General features: G+C 33.5%; 1 protein-coding gene and 1 non-coding gene across 2 annotated transcripts in view; both read right to left on the reverse strand.

Annotated features, from left to right (window-relative positions):
* LOC116772334 (tRNA dimethylallyltransferase) overlaps window positions 1-17,796 on the reverse strand; it is a 90,991-nt gene that overhangs the window by 38,018 nt on the left and 35,177 nt on the right. Inside the window, exons 2-3 of the mRNA XM_032664485.2 lie at window positions 13,436-13,573; window positions 11,742-12,154 (exon numbers count right to left, since the gene is read on the reverse strand). Of these exons, the coding sequence (XP_032520376.2) occupies window positions 11,742-12,154; window positions 13,436-13,573 (551 nt within the window). The remainder of the gene's footprint in view (window positions 1-11,741; window positions 12,155-13,435; window positions 13,574-17,796) is intronic.
* On the reverse strand, window positions 1,422-1,495 carry Trnat-agu (transfer RNA threonine (anticodon AGU)). The gene has a single exon. It is a non-coding gene; the product is annotated as a tRNA-Thr (tRNA).

The following is a 17,796-nucleotide window of genomic DNA, read 5'->3' on the forward strand; positions in this document are numbered from 1 at the left end:
CTTTTAATTATGGAGACCATCTCGAAGCTGAACTGCTGTCTGCTTAATCCATCCGAGTGTCAACCCGAGAATCAACAACCTCTAGCAGAAGTTAAATGTGACATGTAATGTAAAACAAACAAGTATGTATCGGAAACTAGTCATTGTTAGTGTTAGAAACTCCTCAAAGAGGTTCTATAAGGAAATGATATCTAGGCTCTTCTTATTTTGGGAATTCATTGCAGAAGCAAAACGATTCCGTCGCGTTCTTCATAAGGTAACGAAAAACATTTTTTTTCTTACAATCATTGTCAATAAAATTTCACGTAGACCCAAATAATATATGCGGAAACCGTAAAAATAATTCCACTGAATCGATATAACATGTGTCATAACATTAAAACAATAAAGTTATTTTTTCTAAAACATCAAGAAATTATATTTGAGCTACGCACATTTTCCTGTCACGCGGATAACTTTAAGAAATATATTCGGCTCTTTAAACTTGACCAGTTATTATTTATTTAAGGTTTTTTTAAGTGGTCAAAAATTTCCACGACACAAGAGCAGGTTCAGGTTGAGGTCGTAATATAGACATGTACGTTTGTATAAATAACTTATTTATCGAAATGTCTCTCAATACAGGAAGCAATTTAAGGCCTTTCGTGAGAGGAATGTCACATTTTTTGGGATTTTCCCGTTGCACCACTGATATTTAATATTTGTTTCTTTTCTCGTTATAAAAGATTTCTTTTAAGAAATTGCTACGTGAATATTACCACGGATATACGATAACCATTAATAAGATGTTGGACTTTTTTTTAAATTAATTTTATTAAGTCTGGTGTTAGTGTTTTAGGTCCAATATTAACAAAAAAAAAACTACATATAATTTAATCTCATAAACAAGACGTCATATTTGATCTTAAAATTATATATATTTTTTAATTATGTAATCAGTTTAAACCAAAATAAGTTATGATTTTCAAACATCCAAACAGACATGTTTAGTTAACAGCTCAGTCAATATTTGTCGATTGATGTGAAAACCAAATCCACAGTTAACTGCGACTGAGTGAATTGCTTAACCTTTGGAGTTTATTGATAACCTTTTGAGAAACCTTAGCATCCTTAACCAGTGATCGACGAGCCATTGAAGTTTGAAACAAAGCTTTTTATGCATGTAATTGTATTGGCAGGCTCCTACACAGCCTCCGGCAGTTATTATATACAGTACCGACCTCTATACTTATACCTTATACCTTTCAATATACCAATACAACATGCCTATAAAAATAGGTACTGTCACATTTAATGCTGAGACATGCTAAAATATTCTCTAATTTCAATTTCTATATAGTCAATAAAATAAATTTTCCGGAACGATAAAAAAAAATGAAACCATACATAATGTGGTAAGAGTAAAAATGACAGTCAACTGTAGGCCCCGGCGAGATTCGAACTCGCGATCTCCTGTTTACTAGACAGGCGCTTTAACCAACTAAGCCACGGCGCCGGTGCTGCAGCGAACGAAACAACGCAACTCACGTGACGGCTCAATGTCTTATCATAGTAATTGTGACCTAGTAACATACATATGATATAACAGGTTTATATATACTATATACAGTAAATATTCCTATAAACGTAGATTAGAATATCAATAATCGAAAGTTATTCAATAGCGATACAAAAGTACTTTACCTAATGTATAATATTATAACGTAGAATTTAAGTAAAATAAATCATACATTTTAACGACACAATTTATTATTATTTTTTTTCTAATAAAACACAAACTTGGATTTTTATATTTTTCAGGTTCTTCCTAAATTCTTGCAATAAAATAAACATGTTTGAACAATTATATCGTAAATGTTTTTTGTAATATTGACCGAATTTCACACACTTTCGACTTCAGTCTTATAATTTAGGGGAAATTGCAATAATGTATCACACAGTTATTAACTTTCAAATAACTATATTTTATCATAATAGTTTTGGTAAACTCGAACACGGTACTAATGATTGAATAATTTTGAAACATTTGATTGTTTTAAATTTTTTAGCAGTCCTCGAGTAGTGTAGACAAAAGATCATGAAAAGATAATATAGATTTTGAATACATACGCCAAGTTATCTAATGCCAAATTAAAGCACCATCCGGACAGACAGACAGCGGAATATTTTTTTTAAATAATAACACATGAACCTCAATGAAGGCTTTCGTAATCGTCACGGGTGACGACGGCTGAATGAGAATCAGGTTGTTAACAATCAGGTGGAGACACGAGGAGACGAGCCGATGTATTAGTTACTGACTAGAACGTAAATATTATTAGGTAGAGCCAGCAGGCTAATGTATAATTCATAGAAAAAAGTATAAATACATTTTTTCATTCATTAATGTTTTTTTTATGAATTATTAAATTAAACGATTAATGAATAAAAAAAAATTATATTACTTTGAATGAGCTACACATTAGTTTGCAAGTTGAGTCCATTGCTGATATATCGATTAAGTCTCAATAAAAATATATGAAGGGGTCACATCAGATCATAAAAATATATAATATCGGGCTACTTCTTTGGGAACGTATTTATTTCACAATCTCGTTGTAATAAAAAATTAAACGCAAAATGTATCTACGTATCATAATATGCGCTCTAAATAACACTCACCCGTGAAACGTCAAAAGCAAACGTCTTCCCGTTTATTAATGTATTCAATAATGTATTAATGCATATAAGCGGACGACTCATATATTTCGATTCTTGTATTTTCTATAATACCACAATATAGCGTGTATGCTGTCCCTACTCCGGGTGTCGTGGGAACACGCCGCTCGTCTAATCGTCCTGTTTCACGATTTACGACAAACGATCAAACAATGGTATATTAACATGTTACATTAATTACGTACGTGTGACGGACGGATACGTGAAGCTTTAACGCAGCCTTCGACATAGTATATTTTAATGTATACAATAAATTATATTCATATATTCAGTTCATAAGACAATCCCTTGTTATGATTTGAATGCTTGTTGTTTATGTCATTTTACGATGATGTAGCATTGCTAGGAACATCTAAAATATCTTTTGTGAAAATTATAACGGTATGTGCACACAGAGCCCGCATTCCAAGTTTACATGAAGCCAGTACGAGTGTCTTCAGTAATTTTGACTTGTAATAAATTTTAATAACGTTCCTCATACATAAATCTTCGCCCTCACGATAATATGCGGGGTTTTGTGAATGGAATACATTTAAACTATAGGTGTTTAGTGCGACGAAGATAGCACATAGACATTAAAGAACATGACATTTTTGAAGAGAATATTTAACTTGAAATTCCAACGTGTGCGAACTGTAACTGGTCATATTATAAATATCACGTTTTAACGTTCGTACTATAACATAAGTCGCGATATAATATTTGCTTATTGTCAAGAGCGGAACTGAGTTACGTTTCATATAATATAATAGAAAAATGTCTGTCTGTCTCAAGACCGAGCTCTACTTATATATAGCTACATCACAGATTATATGACTTTTATCAAATAGTTATGTCATAGAAAACATATAAAATTATCCTTAAGGTATTCAGCCAATAGCTTTTTGAATTATTTTACAATTAAATATATAATAAAATATTATTTTCTATTTTTATTAAAATAACATTAAGAAATATTAATTTTATTATCATTTATACATCAATCTAGCAGCTAGGCGCGGCGCTTAGATCGCAAGTCGTAACTTTTAATTGTACTACTGTTATTTATAACCCGTGTCACATTTTTAGAATTCCTAATGTCGGTATAGAAAATATGCATATTATCAGAATCATGAGACAGTATTACCTATCCGTCTGCACGTCTCAGCACGCTACACGGACGCACTAAAAAAATTATATGTATTAAAACATTCAGAGTGAATTCATGAAGACAGAATAAAAACATTAATACAATATGAAACTGTTATATGAAAAGACAATTATTTACACGACACAGTAAAATACAGCAAATATTAATATAGTCCGTACAAAAAAATATACGCTGAAGTATATTTTATGACACAATGTATTAAAAAAACCATGTATGTATATATTTCCTACAATTATCGCCACCTGTTACAATAAAACATACATATATATCTTATACGATTATATAACTTATTTGGAACGCGTTAAGAGCTATTATTACAAACTTATCGGCCATCGTTCACATAGCAACAGTTTTAAAGCTAACAATATGTATTTAATATTATAAATAATGAGGCTAATTCGTTTCAAACACATGTTATAATAATTGACTGTAATCTGTGTGTTTTTTAATCGTTATCGTGTGTTCAGTCTTTTATAGAACAAATCTCCCTTAGAATAAAATAAGATAGTATGCAGTGTCATTTCTCAGGACGAAGTTATGCTGAAATCGTTAGCAAATTGCGAAGAACTAATATTACTAGCGTTAGCGGAATTTAGACAATTAAAACATTCTGTTATATTATTTTATAGTTAATAATAATACTATTAGGAGTAGAAGTAAGTTTCCGCCGGTTTTTTTATCAAAAATTAAATACTTATTACAGAAGAACGGTAATATATATTTATTTAAAATATCGCCAATGACTTGCAACCACGTTTTCCCACCTCTCAGGCAGCATTCAAATCCCACGTCTGAAGAACCCTTGTCTTTTGGGGCTATCCACGAATCAGCCCAATTTTTGGTATCCTCATAAGATGTGAACCGCTGCGCCGACAGCCTGTGCCATGAACCGGAACAGGTGATAATCGGACGGTGCAATGTCTGGTGAATAGGGCGGGTGGGATAGCACTTCCCAATCAAGCGTTTCCAAATACTTTTTCACGGCAGCCGCAACATGTGGACGAGCATTGTCATGCAGGAGAATAATTTTTTCATGTCTAGAATACTATTGAGGGCGTTTTTCCTTCAGAGCTCGGCTCAATCTCAGCAATTGTGATCGATAGAGAGCCCCAGTACTTGTTTCGCTTACCATCCTCTCCATAAGCAATCTATGCCCCTCAGAAACAGATTTCTTTAAATTAAAGAAGTGCACTAATATTTCCCGCAAATTACACTTACTTGGCTCAAATTTCGAAATTTTCAACTAATAAAAATTATATTTTAACAATATGAAATCAGTGATATTAATAGGTTATGTTATTCTTGAATGTCCAAAATATGTTTTAAGTCGGTTATTATCTGCGAGAGCTATCGGACACTCCGTGCCGAGTCATTTACATTAAAACGGCGGGAACTTATAAGTACCTACTCCTTCATATTTTAAGCAGTTTTAAATATTTAAGATTAACGGAAAATTTAATTTATCAGACTACGCGTAACTCAAAAATGTAACACAAGAAAATCTGTAAACTGGTTTCGGAAAAAACGCTGAACAATAATATGTAGATTTTGTTTATTTCTATCGCCGTCGCTTACCTGGATTAAATTAATTTGATGTACAGATATTCGGAGGCATTTCATACAAAATAACTGTAAAGCAATTACTTAACATATCGTATGTATGTATATGGGAACTGTTATTTACAGACACTGAGAATTCGTATGCGGTAGTTTATGTTCGAGTGTAATAATATATCAGTTTTCAAGCGGCGCCGTGGAAATCAACCAGTATTAAACTGTGAAATAACGGTTCTATTTATTTCAGAAACGCATCCTACAACGCAGACTAGAACTGTTCAAGACAATGATATCTTTTATATCGGAATTAAAATTCGACTAGCAGTCGGACGAACCCGAACGCTGAGCCTAGTGTTGGGGGCTTGAAAATAAATATAAAACCCAGCATCACATGTTAGTCGAGACTCGAAACGAATACTCGTTCAGGGGAACATCGAATAGCTCTTAGTGTTAAGATAAAGCGATAATTTCAGTTGTTTGCGAACGAAGATAAACTTTGAACAATAGCTAAGGAAAACCACGTTTATAATTCTGTATCCTGTATGCATAAAAGCGATTTAATACGCTTAAAGCGCTTCACGATCACAACGTTCTCTATATGCCTTTGGTTATTTTGTTATACGGTTTGTTTCCATATAATTTGTCCCAATTATACAGAATCCCGACCGCTATCTATGTCAGGCTAATCTGCGGTGACCCCCTGACCGCTTTATCACACCCGAATATCGGTGAGTGGCGGCAAGGTCAATGTGACTTGTCACTTGCGAAATAATATTGAATTAGGCGCCATTTTGATACACGCGGAGACTTAATATTGCTTCATGTCTCCTTATAGGAACACTGTTTTGAATAAGATTATTTCTTTATGTGTTACAATTGTTCCAAAAGGAAGTGTTTTTGATTATTTAATACTAAATGATTTGATTTAAACCATCAAGGCCTCCGATTCACGTTTATCCAGGTTAAAAGTCAATATAATATAATGGCATGCGTATCACGTGAGAGCAATAATTTATCAAAATACGAAAATAATTTTAACAAACTTATCCAGCGACTTACAAGGGACACGATGTATCCATTTACACGATTACTATTCAAGATTCTCTCATATGAAAAAAGGTTAATTGATTGCGAAACCAACGCGATGTGAATACGACCGTATTATACACACATCAGAGCGTCTATTTGTTTGTACTGTAGTCGCCGGTGTTATGAATGGGTCGTATGAATGGTGGAAGTGACGTCAGGCGAGGCGTCAGTGCGCTTACGCACCCTCCACTATGACAAGCGTCAACCAACTCGCCTCGGAGTCTCATTGTTTACGAGACGTGTTTTTATAAGTACGATGCACTCGTCTTACGAAATGCAACACACACGTACATATCGCATATAATAAGTTTATTATTACGTTATATTATTTAATGATATCACGGACGACGCTTCTGAGTTATGTTCGTTGAATATAAGATTTGTTTTTCTATTGTATTTGAAATGGTTTTCAACATTATGCCAAAGTCAAATGACTTTTGTAGAACAGTATGTTTGTAAAAAATTACGTAGTTTTTTTTGTTAGTGCGACAAAGATATCGTGATTGTAATATTTTTGTTTTATAGGTCACCTTTGCAGATTTAATCCAGTAAGTTTAGATCGTTGGATGATGTTTAATTATTTTACCAATTCTCAGTGAAGGAAGTTCTCCGCAGAACATTATGTATTAATTTCTAATTAATTATTATAATGATATCTAATGAATCTGATGATGTTTTAAATATTTGTGGAACATATTTTTCGTACCTCATTTGTATTGTCTATGGTTACTATTAAATTCGATCTACAAACTACCTTCCTATGAGATTTCCTGTGTTATGCTTCGTTACGTTTGTGTTAAAGCTATTTCTGTTTTACTTTTACATGCGTATCATATGTATAGTAAAAACCGTATACATTGTTTCCACTATAGTCCAGATATAGCGACAATAATTTAAGCAGCATTATTTGATTCAGAATATAAAAAAAAATTAATATATCTAACGGTCATTTATATTTTAAGGAAAAATTTTATCAATGTGTGAGTCAATAAGAATTAATGTTTCGTCTATCAAATACGCGCCATCAAAACAATAGTCTCGATTTTATTTGCCGGACGAGTATTTGCTTCCAGCTTACCATATTTACTAAGGGAGGGAGCCATTATTCAATATTTATTTTCATTTCTTATCGTCTATGCTCTCAAACTGTTTAGCATATTCGATAAAACGATCTGTCGTCGGGGTGACGTGTCGCATGCGTGTCGCATGCGTGTCGTCTATTGTTATTACCCTATCGTTTGAGACGGAAAACGAATTAAATAAAATGACCGAAAAAATATATATAGATTTTTGTTTTATTGATATTTTATTAAATATTGATTGTCATCCAATTAAAGATACCATTCGATAGCTTTGTCTATTTTATTAAAGTTTAAACAGTGATATATAGAAGTTGTAAATAAAAAAAATAAGATTTTACATTTAGCAGTACGTTGAGCTTAGAACAGGTAATAATAAGACTCATCTACGTTTTGTATCTCTTTCCAATCTATATTTCTACTTTCATGGAAAAGCTAAATATCCATAATGCAAATCTTTAATGAACGTATTTACATATATAAAGTTATATAAAATATATAACTCGTAGTTTTCTGTTCCAATTGATAAGTTGTATCCAAAATAATATTATCATACCGCGAGGAGGACGCCCTGTCGGTATGTAAATTGGTTCATTAATAAAAAATACTACAGATAATTAATTATTCCTTTGAAGAGAACTTGAAATTGCCCAAATTTACAAGTTTGTGGGATGTTTCCGGCTTCGTATTTATGAGTCAGGCGCGAAAGAGACGGTAACTATGTTATACGGACTACAAGACAAGTTTCACAGAGATGACTTACAGATAGGAATGATATTAAACCCGAGTGGCCCAGAGACTGCTCAAAGGAGCCTCGGCCGTCGGAAACCTCACTAATACATGATATAAGTGATGGCGTCTATATGGGAAGTGTGAATTCTTAATATTTTAATATGAACCGAGCATGACGTCACGCGGCCGAGATAATGCTCCCCCTGACGATTTCTTACAAAACATCAAAAGCCTCCTTGTGACGGTCGTTCGTGTTTTTGGAGTGTTCAGCTCTTGGCTCGCTTTCATGTACAGTACCTTACCACGATTTCTCATCCTCGAACGGAACACAGACGGTTTGCAGTATTACTCATGTGACTTTTTTGAGATTATAATATACGAGGATTCATGAATGTTATACTATACACTATCTGTTTCTTACCCAATTTGAAATCATGGTAAGGGTATTGGATATTCAATAATGTAATAATAATAATAAAATATTACTAACATTATATATAAATACATACTATGAAAACGAACGAACGGGGAAATATACTGAAACTTATATAATATATAACATGTTACACGGTGAGATGATTTTGAAAAAAAAACCAAAACCTAGCTTAACTTTACTTGTACTTAAATAATAATTCAATGTACGGATTCGTATTAAACCCATACTAGGACACACTAACACACACAGCGACTCGTTCTTCATAAAAACCATCGTCATAATGAAATATCCTTTGTATGTAGAGTGCCATCATCCGCGTCCTTGACCCAGATCTCACAATCTGCGGGATGAAACAGACTCCGTGACTTAATAACAAGCTTTGTCAGTTCAGATTTTGGGAAACAGGTTGGCCCAACGTTTGGCCCACGATTCGACCAATAGCATAACCAATATTTCAAACTCGTCATTGCTTTTAGAATCAGTTATATTTATTTAAAAAAAAAAGGTTTTTTTTCTGTTTTCTATATAGTGAATATAGATAAGTGCGAAATAAAAAAGTAATATAAATTTATGTCGTGATGGGCCAACGTCCAACAAAACATGTGTCAACCATTCGCCAATATCCAGCCCAGTAACAGACGCGGTGTAGTGAAATAATTTATTCATTGCTTATATAAATAAGAACTGTTGATATAAGAAAAAAATACGAATGGAGATTTTATTACACATACCATTAATGTTCAAGGGGTATTGTTACCATATAAATAAATATTACATAATGGCCACGTCATATATGCTATGGATGGAAAAAAAATCTTATATAAAATATCTGCTATCATAGATTATATTCGGGAAGCGATTATGATTTTTAACACAATTCTAGAAACTAAAGCGAAACATTTAAACATCGAACCGGTTCCATCAAACAATTTATTATAATGGACAGTTAATAAAATACGAAGTATAGTAATTCCAGTTATTCTTGAAATCTAGGCGATTGATTTGATGGAACGCGTAGTGTTATCCTTATCCGCTAACACCACGGCTGCTAACTAGCTATTTATTATGATGTTCGTATGGTAATGGCCACGGAACACTCCGCTCGCGTACACAACAACGAATGTACATAAAAATGGTGTAATGTTTCGTATTATATCCATAATAAACGTGAATCAAAACTGAAATTAAATTTTCTTATCACACGAATAATTATCACTTGCTACAACTACAAGTGCATAAATAACATTAAACATACTATAAACATATTATGCTTGTTTCATATAATTATTATTAATGGTTATTTCATTGAATAAATAAATTGTTATTAAAAAAACAAATTAAAATTTCAGTTACCGGCATCTGATAAAGTTATAATCTCATACAATTATCCTAAATTAATGTTAAATATTTCCAAAATTTTATATTAAATACTATAAAAAAAAGCAGACTCGAATATCACTGAGACGAAATCGTAGACTTCTTACAGAAGTAAGTTATTTTGCAAACAAGTTATAATAATCCTACGGAAAACTCGCTGACGATGTATACTCACACACGGAAACAGACGCACACAGACACACACACACACAAGTTTTATTTGTGTTTGAGTTATAATAGTACGATAAATAATTCGGGGTTTATCGAAGGGGCCGCGTTAGCGATAATGTATGGTGACCATCCGTTGCGTGGTCATTAATGAGACTCGGTCTTCACAGTCTAATGTATTAAATGCGAGAAAAAAATATATATTATGTTTTATTAGTTTTTAATGGAAATAATAATTTTATAATTATTGTGTAAATTGTTATTAAAACTGTTCTAGATATGATCAATAAAGATACTTATATGAAATCGATGTACATTTATTATTTTATTTATATCGTAAAGAATACTGGGTTTTGAATTTCTAAGCTCCGAACTGAATTTCCAACATGAAGTTCCAAGCTCGGTGACGTTCTAAGACACGGTCGATTCCTTATAAAATATGAACGAGGGTCACCCTACCGTCCGATAGTAAAGCCAAGGTTGGCGCACACTGACAACTACGAAATCCTTGGCTTCGGTCGGCGACCCGCGGAAGTGCCTAGACCAGCCCGACTTGATCCGCCGCCACCGTCCTTATTGCCTTACACGAGCATTAACACCGAACAGCCGTCCAAAGACGCGGCTCACGGTGACTGGTCGCCGGTTTTATGTCATCGTGTCACACGACCTTCAAATTTGATGTTTATGTAAATCAGTCGAACAAGTTACTACGTTACGGAACAATTTATTGTATTAAAAGTTTCTGTAATTCGGCACTATGACCTATGGCTTTTACTCGATTGATTCGCCGATCGCTCTGTCTCTTTACATATGTATACGTAGACATGTATTGCACCTACACATCAAGTTCAAGGAATCGCTCTGTATTTATTCAGTTCGCTGACAGAGATCCGTGTCGTGATAAATGAAGCTAAGTGAAGTTTATCAAACTTTATCAAATAAATATCCGAGTGATGATAAAACATTTTCTCATACACGTGAACAGGAAATGGAGGGCTCGCTGAGAACATTACGTAACACGTCGCCGAAACTGATTCCTGGGATACAGAAATCGAAACGGGCACGTTTTATTCACGAACAAAGTTTAGTTTGTATGAGAAGCTCTCTATGAACTGGTATCATGGTATCATCATATCATTTCGTCGTCATTCATGGAACTCTTCACGGGAATTTTGTGATTATTAATTTGTATGTAGTTTCTGTCGCTTTCACAACATTTAGATACTTGGACCGTTCTGATGGTTATCGTTTTAGCATCCAGGGTACTTTTCGACTACGAAGGGATTTTCTCGGTATAGCAATCCCACGGGAGACTGGTTAAGAAATTGGTTTCACGCAAATTTTTTTTCATTCATTAAGATTATTTAGTTAACCGATTTTTTAATAATATATTAATATGAATTGAAGTAAAAACATAGTTTTAAGTACAGCTTACCTTAACACTTTGCGTCTATTATTCGGATGCAACCTGGAAGCCATCACCGGATCGACGGCTTTTAATCTTTCATGAATCTCTTCATTAGTGAACTTCCTCTCATTGTCGACATCTTCTTTTAATTTACTGACTTCAATACTATTGCTATTCGTCTTCACATCCGAATTGGCTTCCCCATCAGATTCTGGTACTAAACTGTCTCCAGCACCGTCGCTCGGATCAAGCGCAGCTTTTTTTATTGGCATTTCATCAAAGTCCTCCGCGAAGTTTCTTTTCCTTTTACTTTTATCCCACAGCAACGCCTCCGGATCGTTCATGTCTTCGACCAATATATTATACACGATGGATTCTATATAGTAGTTCGTACCTCCTACAACTATGGGTATTTTACCTTGTTCGGTTAAATTACCTATCTGTTATACAAGTTAAGGTTCTGTCGGATTTGTGTAACGAGAACGTATCCCTTTCTATAAAAAATATGTTAAGAGGCGTCCGCATGTTTGTGGCGGTTCAGTAACGAGGCTTAATTAGTTTATAGTTTATGTCCTTCATTATAAACCGAAGATCACATCGCTCTCGGACGCCTAGCTTCATTATGTTAAATAATCGAATCTCTATAAATTATCACCGACTAGTTTGACTTTGAGATTTTAAATTCGAAAATATTAAGCGAGGAATTCTTTTCATCAAAAACAGAATTAATGCAATCAAAACGTATATATTTTTTCTGTGTCTACTTCGGTGTTCTAGAATGGTAAAAAAAATCCGAGTTCAATGCACCATTTACATTTGTATCAAATTAAATTTACATGAATGTAGATAAAGACGTCCAAACGTGGACGGTTTCAATTAAAATCTTCAAATTCAAGACAATGCATAAAAAACTTTGATGTACAAAAAAACATCATAATTCTAGTTTGTGTTCATAAAACTAGTGATAATTATAATTTTAATATTCAGAGTCACCGACATCACACTAATGCACCTAAATGAGGACCACTTCTACACCCAAGTGCAAATAACTTTCTACGCCAATCTGAGTGTTTCAGTGCAAGGAACAAGGACTAACTGCGTGTTATAAGACATGCTGTGAAGCATATTTTTTTAAGACGTCACCAAACACGGTCGGGTTGAGTAACCGCTTCATAAATTTTCCGTTCTTTTGTCGCAGCCATTTGTGTAAAGAATCATATATACAAGTATTTTATAATTTATATCTGTAGCATTAATTCTATCGAGGGGACTGTGTCGCATTCCGTTGGAGATGTATTTCTGTACTGCTGAATAAACATTCTAAAGACCGAATCGTGTTTGACAAATTAACGCCAGCCCGCTCGTGACTTTCCTCGTCTTATGTAACTTCTTTATCAACTTTGTCTGTCCTTACCTCGCATTAATATCAAAGCTCCCCTAAACACTTTGAGAGCGGAGCGTCCTTTATATTTGGATTGCTGGCGTTTGTGACTTAACACGTTATACTTTATATTGGTCGCGGAAACGCTTATTCAAATACGATAAGCGATTGTTTTATATTAGGCAGTAGCACTGTGATATTGAGTCATGCGTAGTTAATACTAATGAATGACTTATCTCTTTCAATGCTTCAGCGGTAATAACGTCGTGGGTATACAAGGTTGCGTAGTATTACAGCTTTTTTAAGCAGCTATTTCTTATGATATTTTATGAAAGGATACAATACTAAGGGCTCGGTTTCTAAAGTCCACCACCGTGAAGTTCTGGTGCGGTTCCAGAATGTCCAGCAGATGATGTTTGACCAGCTCCCGTTCTTGAGGAGACGCCTTGGCGGTCACTATATCCAGTCCTTTGTATATCTGTAGAGTAATAGAAATAATATAACAAACAAGAAATTAGAAATTTAAAAGAATAGGTGAGGTTAATTTTTCGTATGTATATTCAAATTATTTTTGTTTTTGAATGACTTTAATATTAGACCGAATGTCTCTCAGAAGATTGCTACATCGCACTATGACTTAAATTCAAAATTATTGTAAGCGTCACATGTATCTGTTCTAAGACATATTTCAAGGGATTTTATCGTTAAGTATCAAAAATACGAACGCTATTATTCATAAAATCTTTTCTGTCAGCGTGTGGATATTATCCGATTTAAAGTTACGCACTCTATTTTTAGCTGCCGCATACTAAAATCTTTGTCAAACATCTATTTTAAATGATACGTTTGAATTAACATTTCAACTAACAAATATATGTAGAACAAATAGAAAAAAATATATTTTACTTTAGCGTATCGGTCAACTGGCGTCTGTTTGTAGTTTTTTAACATGCAAATTACTCACGTACGTTCAATACGTTTACAGATTCGCTTAGTTAAAATTTGATTTTATTGAAACGATTGTTACAATAATTATGTTAATCGGTTTAAAATGTATGAAATGTATGTAAGGAGAGGAGGGGGAGAGGGGAAAGGGGTTATGATTGAATGACGTCATAGTTTAAATATTCATCGGCTGAAGGGATTAATATTTAGACCTTTGAAGTGTGTACGGTGTTGGACAATTAAGATGAATGTTGGAAGGCACGCTTCAGTCTCCCTCCAATCGATCCATTGATAATACGACGTTTTTCAAACGAATATGTATTTGGGTTAACGAAGATCTGTTCAGGGTTGGAGAACATCTAGGACATGTTCGTCCTAGATTTGTAGACGTGCCTGATACGCTTCGTTCACGATGCACGGTGATTTTCCTTACGTTTGTTTAAATTTTCTTTTACCTACATAATAAATATTTACAGATCTTAAATAATATTGCAAAGATCAATCCTTGAACGATTCCATTATATCATTTTTTACGTAATCAATTCGTATTAAAATGAAATAAATCGATGCATTGCCTAATTTTATAACATTGTATACGGTCGATTGGGTTCGCAAAAAAAAAACTTTATCACTTACGTAAATGAACTCAATAATTTAAAAAAAAAGGTTGCGATACAATATCTAGGGTCAAAAGTGACAAGAAGTAGTCTTCCGAGTGAGAAGAACAAATGTGTCACCTTGTACGACTGAACCGATGTTATAAGCGATTGTATCATGAAAGGAAAATGTTATATGACTAACGACGATTCAAACAAAAAACGATGAAACTAAAAGTAACTTCACAGGAGGTTGCGGGTTCGAAGCCAGCTCGATTCGATGAGTTTTTCGTTCTATATTTGCTATACGAAATCTTATTCAACTATGACCATACCATACCAGCTTTGGTGTCAGTAATATTTGCAGGGACGTAAACATTGAATGTATATATGGATACATCACTCAATATTGATATGTAATAAAGTAAGACGAAGTGACATTCTGAGAGTCCGTCACAAAGCCCGAATTGCTAAATGAATTCAATCCAATTCTCTGTTCTAGAATCCTTGATCCGTCGCGAACAGGTTCCGGCCAAACTATTCAATATTGATAACGGAATATTTGGATATCCATTAAAAATACACGTTTTTATTGTGTTTGCCAACATGGCGATCCTGGCGATTTATTGTTTATACATTAATATAAGAATATATCACTAGAGACGCTATTAATGATAATAATAAGTGAATTTATTTTTTTTAATTTAAATCAGAAATATACAATTCTTATTTATATTTGAATTTCAGAGTTTATGAATGAAGAGCTCTCACTGAGATTGTGACTGTATTCAATAGTACTACAGCTCAGGTACACGAGCGTTGCCTCACCTTGTACATATATATATGATTTTATATTTCATTTATAAAACGTTGTGCAATAACTTCACCTTTGATCATTACAATTACATTGTAAGCAATTAGAATATCAATTGACAGTACGGTGGTGAGGCCAGGGGTCCAGAATTCGCTATGGATCGTACAATATTAACATACAATTTAGTATTACGTTTATAATAACAACATATAAACTAATTCACATTACATAGATATAAAGTATTATGATTAATTGATTAGATGGGATCTTGTTTTGTTTAAGGTTTCGATTCATTAAATTTTCTTATCAATTGATAATAATTAATCAAATGAATATTAAAGTGTGTTAAATCATTATTTAATTTTATAAATGTAATCGATGAAACGATTATTTACTTTCGGTGGACGACTCCGTGTACGTGTGCGACACGTGTATGTCTAGAAACAGTCCCATTTAAAATTCAAACTATATAAATTAGTTTATAACAAAAACTATCTTTCCGTTGATATTGTGTTGCGCAAAAACTTCACCCCTAAATGTTATTGAGGACCTATTGAGGTAGGACCGACGGACGTTTTAAACTGAACTTTGCTCCCATAAAAGATACGCATTTTATCTATAAACTGACAAATTAAAAAGACGACATTCGCTCATATTGTTCCTCGAAGCCGACCGATATTTATTTCGGTCGATTGAAACTAACAACCATCTCGCTTGACCTCTGACCGTGTGTTTTTTGTGAGAGGAGACGGCTTTTTTATAAGCTGATATCGATCACTTCGTAAACATATGATCATTTCGCTTTTAATTCTTAATTATAAATTGGGACAAGTGACAACATTATACAAATGTATGTTTAATCTGATCTAAATTAAAAAAACAATGATAACTCTGAGCGAAGTATATTTACACCTCACGACTTACGAGGTATTAAAATAATATTTAAAACTTAGCTTTATATGAAATTTCAATAGTGGATGACGAAATAAAACGCTACATTGAGTAACATTTAAATAGTAATCAATGAACGTGAGTGAAGCTGAGCGGATTGGGAGCAGGTATCTAGAGCCTAAACAGTAAGGTGATCAAACACAGAGGCAGAAAACGAGCGAATGGGTGGTTAAAATACTTCAAGGATGTTCGGTAACATTCCCACTGACCTAATAATTACCCTTTGTATCTCACCGCCTTGACCTTCGACTACATTCACCCGGTATTGTGAAATACAAATATTTCATCGGGCCCTTGTAATAAAGTTAACGTTGAACCAGTAATTACACCAATTCTTACTAAGTTTGTATATTTAAAATGATTATATAACTATGTATATACGCGTTTACTGAAAATTTTCTTGTGATATTTAATAACTATTGATAACCTGCAATCACGTGTAAATTTTTCGACAGTCTTGTTAAAATATTGTACGCATTTTGATGATTGTAAGCGGAAAATCTGTTGCTATGAGATAAGGTTGCAGTCGAGTGACAGCGGGTCAAGGAGCGGCTTGCGGAATATTTATTTTACGTCATATTATAACATTTTGTCACGTTTTTACAGAATTTATTTTGTAATTCATAATTTTAAATGATTTTCATATTAGAACTATTGTAAAAATTTAGGATTTTTAATTCGACCTGTGCCCATAAATACTTTGTTATCTTTACGAGTGTAGTAAGATGTTGTCTCATCCACTTTCAAATGAACATCGTAGATTTTAATTTTATATTATTTTCAAAAGGAATCGTAGAATAGCACAGTTAATGATTGACTAAAAATAAAAATATTACTAATATGAATTTAAAGTTCACTTTATTATGTTTTAAAAATTACAAGAACTTTAGAGATAAACGATTATAGAAACATTTCGCCATTAAGATAACAAATAAATAAAATAACATTTCATAAAAACACAATTAATTTCATTATGGGTTCAAACTAAAAGCACCATTGTCAGACCATAATTACGTATAGACCGCCAACAGTGAGACCATACCTTTTGTTTAAAATTTCGCAGATAACAGATATCTGCCAAGGCCATCCAGTTATCGCCCCCATTTAATTTATACTATAACAACGCGCCGCGTAATAAAATACATGTTGTATCTACGTATCAATTGTATGCTATAACTTAAGAGCGCTCTATTTTAACTGTTTAAGGTCTATTTTCGTGTAACATTGTAATCGAGTCTACTATAGAATTGTTATCGAATCTTAAAGACCGGTTCGGTTCCAGTGATAGCGTCATTCACTAAAACTACTCTGAACGATTCTCACATTCGGAGACAGAGCTATTATGTTACACGATGAGATGGCAATAAGCCCTCTAACAACGGCGACCAAATATCT

This window comes from Danaus plexippus, chromosome 12, assembly GCF_018135715.1.
Source record: "Danaus plexippus chromosome 12, MEX_DaPlex, whole genome shotgun sequence".
Lineage (NCBI taxonomy): Eukaryota > Metazoa > Arthropoda > Insecta > Lepidoptera > Nymphalidae > Danaus > Danaus plexippus.